The sequence below is a fragment of the Medicago truncatula genome, chromosome 5, assembly GCF_003473485.1.
Source record: "Medicago truncatula cultivar Jemalong A17 chromosome 5, MtrunA17r5.0-ANR, whole genome shotgun sequence".
Taxonomy (NCBI): domain Eukaryota; kingdom Viridiplantae; phylum Streptophyta; class Magnoliopsida; order Fabales; family Fabaceae; genus Medicago; species Medicago truncatula.
Window position 1 is genome coordinate 26,862,499 of NC_053046.1, and position 10,977 is coordinate 26,873,475.

The 10,977-nt window shown below is 33.0% G+C and overlaps 1 protein-coding gene across 1 annotated transcript; it reads right to left on the bottom strand.

Moving 5' to 3' along the window:
* Positions 1–9,002: 9,002 nt before the first annotated feature.
* Positions 9,003–10,739, bottom strand: LOC11426767 (uncharacterized). The gene is made up of 2 exons (XM_024783816.2): positions 10,285–10,739; positions 9,003–9,882 (listed from the first exon to the last, which is right to left on the bottom strand). The coding sequence occupies exons 1-2, from the start codon at positions 10,663–10,665 to the stop codon at positions 9,280–9,282; spliced, it is 984 nt and encodes a 327-aa protein (XP_024639584.1). The 5' UTR covers positions 10,666–10,739; the 3' UTR covers positions 9,003–9,279.
* Positions 10,740–10,977: the final 238 nt, after the last annotated feature.

Genomic DNA, 10,977 nt, shown 5'->3' on the forward strand with positions numbered 1-10,977 from the left:
TGTTCACCATATGCCCAAGGTTCTAACAATGAGTGCAATAGTCCGGCATCCATTCGTAAACAACTTAAACAGCAAAGGAGAATCCCTATCTTTCAACCAAAATTTTGTAATACAGTTTTTATGAGTAATCCATGTCAACCAAAATTCTGGCATAATGACCATAAAGCCGCTTTCACGTCACATTATCATTCACCAATGGAGTGCCTGTAACGCCCTATTTAATTATTTGATTATTTTATCAAGCTTAGAGTCTATTTATATGACTTATATAATTTATATGATTAATGTGGTGTGTTGTTGTTTCTACTAAGTGGCTTATTTTATTATTTAATAGAATAAGATTTGAAAATAAAATAATATTAAGTTGTAGGGGCTGTTTTGGAATTTAGAAGAGTTTAGTGGAATAAGTGGAAATAAGATAAAGAGGGTTGAGGAAATAAATAGGAGAAAGTAGAGTAAGAATAGTTTACACGTAAAACAAGTTTTTGGAGAAAAAGGGAGAAACCAAGAGAAGAGAAGAACCAAAGAGGAGAAGCTTTCAATCGATTAACCTAAGGTAAGGGTAGGACTAACCTTCTTTAATTTTAAGTTATATAATTCTGAAAATTGGATTTAACATGTTGTAGGTTATAGTTTTGAGGATTGAGAATTAGGTTAAAAGTTGGAGAATTGATTAATTAAGAGTAGGAACCTGTTAAATTGATGTAGAAATAGTGTCCAGACCTTAGACTATTCATAGAACAACGACTATAATCAGTTTTAAGGTTAGGACCATGGATTTGGGTGAGTTTTTGAGAAAACCTGTATTCTGCCCGAGCTGACATTCATCGCTCGCCATAGCGAGCAGCTGTCCTCGCCTCGCAAGTGATGAACTTCATCGCTCGCCTTGCGAGTAATTCCCCTCGCCTCGCGAGTGAACCCAGTTGCCGCTCGCCATAGCGAGTTACCCAGTGAGAAAAACATGATTTTGTGAATTAATGTTAGAAGTCAAGTCTTAGATGGTTTCGAGTGCCTTAACCTGTTTAGGAATGATTAGGCAAGTTTATAGATTAAATTTGGGCATAGAGAAGTTAAAAATTAGATTTTTGAGTGAAAAATGTCAAACTCCCGAGAGCCATCAGTTTTAGCTCGCCACGGCGAGTACCCCTTTTTCTGAACTCACCATCGCGAGTAGAGTGGCTCGCCTCACGAGTACTCAGTGGCAGTCAGCCCTGCTTAGTGTTCTTGCAATCTTTGTCGCACGTGATGTTATGAGTTGGTCTTTGGGGTAGGAATGAAAGTTGTTTATAAAGGTTTAGCCTTTCGGAGAATCTAAATTAAAATGATTATTGTTGATGGTTAATGTGAATATTATGTGAAAATGTATGATATAGAAAATAATGTTGATATATCATCCAATTTGTTGTTATTAATGTTGCTATGTTGCAAGTTGTTTTATGTTGTTGTCTCTACTATTGTTGAATTATTAATATCATTAAGTTGCAAATGTTGGTCTAAGTTGTAAAGTTGTAAGTTGTTGTTCCAAGATATTGGAGTCATATAAGTTGTTGAAGTTGTCTAAGTTGTAAGTTGTTGAGTCCATGCATACTCATATAAGTTGAGGGCTTGATGCCCTGTGAGCCTATTTACTCTAATACGTTGAGGGCTTGATGCCCTGTGAGCCTATTTGCTCTTCAAGTTGAGGGTTTGATGCCCTGTGAGTATAATTATACTCTATATGTTGAGGGCTTGATACCCTGGTTGGTACCACATGCATGATTAAGAAGTTGAAGTTGCATTGTCGAGTCGAAGTCGTTGATGTCGCGTTGTCGTTGTCATTAAGTTGTCATTTTTCAATGAGTTGTTAATGAATTACTATATGAAGAATTATTATTATTAATTGATGATGTTTAAGTTGTTAAATGCATTTGATGAATTACATGCTTATTATTATTGAATATGAAATCTCATCCCTTCTGTTTGAATGTTGTCTCTACGTGGGTAACGTGCAGATTAATCAAGGATAGCTGTTGCAGTGAGTTGACTCTCTCACGTGTCGTCTTAGGGTTGCTCTGATACGTAACGGGATGGGGATCTTACTTGTTTTCCATGTGTTACGTATTTATTATGATTTTATGTTGAAGATTTGTCTAAACTGGATTTTAATATGTTGTTTAAGTTGAGGCCATTGTGCCAACACGATGTTGAATTTAAATGTTTTTTGCTGCATTGAGATTTAAATTGATGACATGAGATGATTGAAATAAATAGTAATTTTACTATGTTTATATTTGAAAGAAGTGTAGCATCCGGTTTTAGTTGTTTACTCTGATTTATGCAAAAAATATTTCAAGTTGGGAAAACGGGGTGTTATAGTACCCACCGCACTAGCAATCTCATGGAGAGTCCTATCCATCCAGTACTCTTGCGGTAATTCCATTAAACGAATCCAGACTTATGCATGAGTATTCTTCTGTTTGTGCATATTAAAGTCCTTTTTCCATTCGAATAATCACAATACACCCAACTTTAAATTTATAGTTCCCTTTGCCCACACGAAGTGCATGTCGGCTTCTGAATTGAAATAGAACTCATAGTATCCTCTCCCTAATTGTGTCAGAGACCATGGAGCAGCAGTGTTCCATTGTTGAAGAAGTCGTTGCTGGACTTCAGTTGATGAATATGGCTTGTCGCCCTTGTTCAAAAGAAGCCTCCCGCGGAGGTTTCTCTTACAGTATTTAATTCCTTTTTCATAGATTGCTTGCGAAATTTGAATACTAAGTTGTTCACCTTTGATAGAGGGTTGCGGCAATGGTTCATTGATCGTGGGAATCTGGACAGTTGATGTTAGCGCACCTGAGCAAAGGAAGGACGCACAATAGAAGGCTGCTGTTGTGATACCTCTCACCGTCGCGGAACAGGAGTTGCAGCTAGAGAAGCAAGCTCGGCCTACCAATCAAACGACATGGCCGCGTCTAGGTGTGGAAGTCGAACCAGAATCAGAATCTGTTGTGAGAATCAATGTCTTTCGAAGAAGAAACAGGGAAAACGGTAGAAGCAAGAAACCCTAATTCCTCCGATATCTCAGAAGATTGGTTTCCCAGTTGTGGTACTTAGTGTTTTCTATTGCGTAGTAGTAATTAATATATCTATCACAAAAAAAATATATTGTCTTGAAAATACAAGTCAAACACATGTAAAAATCATAACTACACTCAAATGTCAAAAATACTATTTTTGAATGCTTAAACAATGTCATGTGAACACTTATTAACATTTTCCATATTTTTAAGAAAACTACTGACACTCCTAAAACACGAGTTATGTAGAAAGAGTTCTTGATGTGTCATTTGAAGTGTGCATGAGATTGTTCATCTTTAATTTTTGGCTAAAATATGTTTTTGATCTCTGCAAATATAGCGAGTTTAACTTTGCATAGTAGGCAGCCACGTGGCAATTGTTTCAGTTTAATTATTTAAAAACCTTTTTTTAAAAACAAAAAAAAAAAAAAATTGAAATTAAAATAAAACATTAATTTTAAATGATTAAAAAAACCTTTATTTTAATTAAACTAAAATAACATTAAAAGAGAAAAGGGGAAAATCTGAACGTGTTCTCTCTTCTTCCCTTCTTCTCCAATGGGTTCCCTCGTCTTCTCCATCGAAAAGACACTCCGCCATAACACCGCCGCCACCGCGTCACAGCTTGAGCAAAAACGACACAAAATTCAGGGAATTTTTTTAGGGTTTCTCATTTCCCCATTCTCTTCAATCAATCGAACCCCATTCTCCCTCTTTTCTCCTTCATCTTTCTTTGGGTAATCATATTTGTTAAGCTTAAATATGTCTTTCATCCCTGCAAATATAGTTCATTTGAATTTTCGTCCCTGAAGTTACTAATCCTTCCAATTTGCCCCTGCAAATATTAATCATTTGACTTTTGGTCCTAATTACATCTGATTAGTAACTTCAAGGACGAAAATTCAAATGACCTATATTTGCAGGGATGAAAGACCTATTTAAGCCAACCACCTCACCCAATCATCACTTGCCACATGGGTACCACGTCGCTAATGACAGCCCACCTCAGCAAAAAAATCTAATTAGGACCAAAAGTCAAATGATTAGTATTTGCAAGGGCAGATTGGAAGGATTAGTAACTTCAGGGACGAAAATTCAAATGACCTATATTTGCAGGGACGAAAGACATATTTAAGCCTATTTGTTATTATGTAATGGCTAAACAACAACAACTAGATTCATTGTTTCTGCCATCTTCATCGTCCAATCCCTAGAAACCAAACGCAGATTCAACATCAGTCTCTTATTCTTCATTCACCCAGATTTGTGAAACATAGATTCAACATCACATACCCATAATCGATCACCCAATTTTTAGAATTTAAACCCAAATTTCGTGCTGAATCTGAGTTCAAGTTGTTGTGTTGAATCTGTGAAGGAAAATTTAGATAGGGGAAAGAAGTTTAGTTGGTGTAGTTATGCAAGAAAATGATGAAGGAGAAAAGGTGAAGATTGTGAAAAGTGTTGTTGTTGTAGAAGAAGAAGAAGAAGAAGAAGAAGAAGAAGAAGAAGAAGAAGAAAAGGGTTGGAGAAGAAGAAGAGAGGAAGAGAACGATGTTGATTCTTCAATTTTTAATTTAATTATTTTTTTTTAATTTTGAAAACTAAATTTAATTATAATTAAAATGATTTTCAAATATTTAAAATAAGACAATTGTCACTTCTGTGCCACATGTACGTTTTTGCACAGTCAACAAATACCACGTAGGCAAAAATGCGCCAAATCATCAGTAAAGTGGGGCTAATGACTTTTTTAAAAAACAAAAAATTTTGCAGGGATGAATTTCAAAAAAAAAAAATTACCAGGGATCAAAACTCAAACTCTATATATTTGCAGGGACCAAAAGCATATTTTAGTTTTAATTTTTTTTACAAAGTACATTCTATTATTTCACATCTTTTCTATTCTATGTTGTTATCGAATCTAATTGCTTTTTGTAAAGATGGTCTATAATTTAAGAACACAAATCAATTTTATCTTACACAAGCCGTTATTGTTTGTAGACTGAGCATGATACTTTTTAAGGGGGTAAATACTTTTTCACCTCACGCAGTAATTACTTTTATAGTAGGGTGGCTCCCTACAACATCATTTGTGCTTTGGCCGTGTGGCATGCTGGATTTTGGTTTTTTCTGTGTGTTTTGTTCCTTTAATATTTATTTTGTTGTTGGATTTGAAAGCATCACTCATAAAAATCCTTGGAAAGAGGCAAGGCATGAATTTCCTCAAGGTAAAAAGCATAGGATACGTTTATAAATGAGATGAGAAAGTGACCACTGCCACACTTTTTATATAGTACTAATATAAGTAGTTAAATATATTTTTATAATTATAATTATTTCGATTTTTTTAGTTTTTTTTTTTCAATAGAATTTTTTAAGTTATTTTATTCACTTTTCGGTTCTTACAAATTACAAAGTATATATTTTTAATTCACATTTCAACTGTACCCATATTAATACTACTAATTATCTATCGGGTTTTGCTAATCAATGTCTTAAGGGCATTGATTAAGGAATCCACTAATATAAATTGTCTTAAAAATATAAACTGTTACTTTTGTCTTAACAATAATCACACTAATTTTTTATACAAACTTACTAATTTTAACACGTTAACCTATGTTTCAAGGGTACTCATTAACATTCTTCTTATCTTAAAAAATGAAAAATCAACATTCATTGAATGCGTGGACACATTATAAAGGGTAATATAGTAATAGTGACACACTTTTCACATAAATTTATTACTTCAATTTAAGAACTTTTCGTAATAACCACAATTTTTGTAAAATACTCTTATAAAAATGGGATGGAGTATTATTAATTATGAGCTTATTAAAAAAAAAGGAATAAATATATCTAATAATTTAAAAATAAGTTTAGAGAGAGTGGGAATACATTACATGCTATTTTATTATGAGAAATGATATATGTACATCCACTTTTTACCAACTTTTTAACAACTTTCTATCTCATATTCACATTATATTCTTAATCTCTCTCTTCCTTTTTCTCTCTCTATTGTTTTGGACCAATAAGAATAGAGTAAATAAAAGTTGTCCTTGTTAGACATGGTTGTACAAATATCACAACTCTTTTATTATATTTTCATAAATATAATCATTCCATTATTACTTTTGATATGATGAACCCAACCGGATCAGACAAAGGCTTCCTAGGAGTAAAAAGAAGGTTTCTTTTATGGTTAAAGTAGTTTAGGAATCTTAAAGACTGTTCCCTACAGTCCTAAGCTTTCGTTTTCTATAGTTTCAGAAGTAGAATCATTAATCATTAGCCATAATCAAATAAGGAGCACTCTTTCAAATGCAATGCATCGACCAAAACTAGTCACTGCCAAAGATAAAGAATTCAAAATTCATTTCTCTTTATTACCTTCTTTTTTCCTTTATAGGCTTCTTTCAATTGTTTTTGGTGGGCTAAAGTCTATGAAAGCTCAATGTTTTTTCCGGGTATGAATAAGTGATAAAACTTTCTCTCAATAGATTTAACACTATTGTATTAGTCTTATGAATTTAGTTTATTATAATGTTTAGATTTTAATTAGTATAGACTTGAAGTGCTAGTTCATTGGTAAGAGTTTAATATAAATAGATTCTATGAGAAATTTCTTGATAACATTATATGATCATCTGTGTTAATAAACCCCACTAGTATTCTCTAAAAAAACACCCCAAATATTAACAGAATCTTACTTTTGAAATTTTCACCAAAAAAAAAAATCTTACTTTTGAAATATAGATATATAAATGAACAATCCCAAAAAATAGAGTCAAGATCCTCTCTATTTATTAGTCTCTCCATTTCTTCTATTTGAAGAGATAAAAACACAAAATAATTAGTGTGTGTTTGGTTCAACTTTTGATAGAATTGATTTTAAAAGAATTGATTCTGACATAAATGATTTTGAGAGAATTGATTTATGTTTGGATACAATAATGTAGAATTGATTAAACGGAATTGATGTTGTTTAGATAGTTTTGATCAAAATTGTTTTTGAATGTATAATTACTAAAATGGACATAGTTAAATGTATATGTAGACCAATACTAAATGCAAATCTATTATTTAATTTAAATAAATAAATAATTTTTTAAAAAATTAAATAAGTAAATTTTTCTATATATTAATTTTAAAATAATAAAAAAGATCATTAAACTAATTTTTTTTTGACAAAATATTTTTTCTATGTATTTTATATTTTTTGATAAAAATATATTTAAGTTAAATATAGCGTAAAAGAAAAAATACAGTAAATTTGGACGGAAAAATCGTAAAGAAAATTCCAAAATTTGGTAACTCACAACCATAAATATAAATATTTTCTGAGGCTAATTTGGTTCGTTATATTTTTTGATTAAATTTGGTTCATCAAATTAAATACAAACCAAAAAAAAGGAGAATTGATAAAGGACAAAGAAAGGAAAATAAGGGTTGTAATAATTAAAATATAAAATTTCATGGATAATTGATTCTATTAAACTCAAAAGTTATGAATTATAGCTCCAACCAAACATGTTGGAATTGCTAGTTTTCACTTTTGAAGCTACCAGAATTGCTTTTGAAGGATGTATAGAAGTTGAAATAAACAAACTCTTAGTGGAACTCACTTAGTGATAAGACCCACCACATATTTTTTTTGTATCTATCTCTCACAAAATGACATTGTCCATTTATTTTTAGCAAATGTATAGGATCTTAACTTCAAAAAATACTTCATCCGTTGCCAATTATAAACAAATTTAACTTTTAAGATTCATTTAATTAATTATGTATGTGGTCTACAATATGAACCACGTACATATTATTAATTGAATGAATCTAAAAAGTCAAATTTACTTATAATCGATAAGGGGGTGTGAGTTATATCAAAATTATCATATTTGATCAAATAATAATTATCATGAAAAATATCACTTGTAAGAGTCCTCGTGCCTTTTGATCATTTGAGGTCACAATATTGCGCTTTCATTGTAGTTATTAAAAGCATCTCTCATGGGGTCTTTTACTTACGTGTTATATTAATCGGTGCCTCCGGGACACTGGTTAAGGAAATTCCAATAAATAAAAAATTTGAATTAAAAATAATATTTTTTTGACTTTTGAAAAATGAATTACACAAATTTCAAACAAAAATGACTATATTTGCTTCTTTAATCGGTGTCCCGGTTAACCTTTTCCCATAAGGATCTCAATATATTAATGACCTTCATTAGAGGAAAAAAAATGATATATTGTACATTTTTCAATTTATAATGCGTTTGACAAAATTACGACAAACTATGGTAATTTTGTTATACCTACTTTGATTTCAGCTAACACCAAGTAAGAAATGTAAAGTGAAAATAAGACAACGCATACTTAAATCTAGGTATAAACCATTTCATTGATTATGCAGAATCAATTAAATTGAAGAATCTTCTTCATGGCTTATGCAGAATGAAAAAGTCTGCAAAACGGTAACTAACTTTCCTCTTTTGTGTCACAAATACTTTGATTAACACAATAAACATTAGAAAGAGACCACAAAATAGAAAAAAGAAAAATCTTCAAAAGGGATTGAAGGTACAATAATCCACATCAACTAAGACTCTAACAACCTAGTCACTCATAGCACCTACCTTCTTTTAGTTATACTTTTTTTACACTAAAACCAACTTATCAACAAGATTTTCAAAAAAATATGTAACATTGTTTTTTATGTTACTATAACTATAATGCATCTATGGTTGACATCAAATCTTAGAAATCGTGGTTGGGCCTAACACAACCCCACAAAACCGGCTTGTGAGGTGAGGATTGCCCCCACTTCCGATGTGGAACTCTTAACACACCCCCTCATGACCAGCATTATTTGGCTTGGTTCGTGGACATAAATTGTGGGTGGTCCGATAGCGGAAACCTGATAGCAGGTGGCCCAATGGATCTTGGAGAAGCTCTGATACCATCTTAGAAATCGTGGTTGAGTTTAACACAACCCCACAAAACCGACTTGTGAGGTGAGGATTGCCCCCACTGATAAACATATTGTTAGGCCATGTCCTGTCCAATGTGGGACTCTTAACATCAAATGTCACCATCCACTGAGATTCAGCCTTTGTTGCTTTCGATTTTTCATTTAAAAAAACTATGAGTTACATCAATTGCATTGTGTTTTTCCGCACAATCGTGACCACAATTTAAAACATCGGCAATTAAATTACCTATGACTACAAAAATCCAAAAGCTTCTTCCTACCTTCTACAATTTCATCGAAGAAATCATCAAGCTGAGAAACAATATTATCAGCACCAGATTTAAGCACACCAAAGCACATTCTAACACACTCCACTCTCTCTCTCAAACCATCTTCCATTTCCCATTGAACAACCTGCGACGACACATTCCTCTCCAATTCGCCTCTTAGCTCCTCTACCGATGCCCTCGCGTGCCTAAATTCGTACAACAACATCCCCGGCTCTGCTTCGCTCATCTCTGCGGCCACTCTTTGCTGCAACCTCGCGGCTGACATCATTAGCCCCGACCCATGAAACATCCAACCCTCGTACCTTGCAACTGTGTCTGATGTTACTGGACAACGGTAAACCAAACCATGTAACAAGATTGTGAGCAGCATTGAACTAATGTTCCTCATTGCGTATAAAACTCCTCTGAACCCGTTGAAACCGTTTAGCTTTGATTCGACGGATACTCTTTCGTCGAAACACAGAGAAAGTAGTTGGACTCTTGTTTCCATCAATGCACGGTTTTCTTCTTCCAATCCCATAGCTTCTCTTCGACACCGTGATATGCCCCTAAGAACCTGAAAAACAAAAGAAACTTCAGAACTTTGAATAGTTTCCAACAGGGTACAAACCAAAAAACAAAAAAACGAATGATACTTTTAATACTGTGAGTTTATTCAAAATATTAGATTCTAATAACAACTAAATTCCAAAGTCCTTTAGAAACTATATCTAATTTAACATTGAAAAAAATTATCAAGTTTTATTTTGAAAAAATCAAGATACAATTCTAGTTAATAGTTCCTCTTTGTTAAGTATGGTCTAGTATAATTTTGATCGTTGTAATAATCTCGATGGGGTCAAACAACGATCAGAATCATGCTAGACCAACATTAAAAACTGAGGTCTGAGGACTTGAATTTGAATTCTTAATCATCTAAGAGTCTGTTTGATGGTCAGGATAAGATAGAGAAATTAACCTGGCGCCAGAGTTGTGGAGTGAAACGAGCGTGAGAGTCGAAGAAGTTAGTGACGTTGATCCCAGCCGAGTAATAACCATCAAAGCCGGAAATACCAGACTTAAGAAGGTGACATGTTTCCCAAAGCTTAGAGCTTTCATCCATGTATTCATCAAGCCATTTATCACCAACTGGGAGATGAAGTTTTTGAACCAAAAGGACTAATTGGGTGTGAAAGGATCTAAGTATAGAAAGTACCCTTTGAAGGAATTGAATTGACATCAAGTTGTTGGAAAGAAAAGCTCTTTCTAAGTCATCAATTCCTCTGTTGAGAAATGTGTAGAAACCATTCACTGAGTTAGTGTTGTTGATGTTGTTGGAAGAATGAGAAGAAAGGTTCATTTTGTGAGTGTGTGAGAGTAATTGTTGAGTGAGAGTGGTTGTTGTGTTATATGGTGTGGGAAGGGAAAGGAAAAGGATAGGAGGGAGATATTTAAATTGTTGTGAGAGAATGGAATATGAGATTTTTTATTTTAGAGAGGTAAAAGTAAAATAAGAGAAGGGAAAAAGTGGAAAAAGAATATTTGAAGAGAGGGAATAATATGTTAGAAGTTCTCACAAGTTTCTAAGGTTGAAAAAGATTGTTGGGGAAATGATTAATGTTTCCTACGGAGGGGAAAGGATGATTGGCAATATGCCATTTTCATTGTTTTT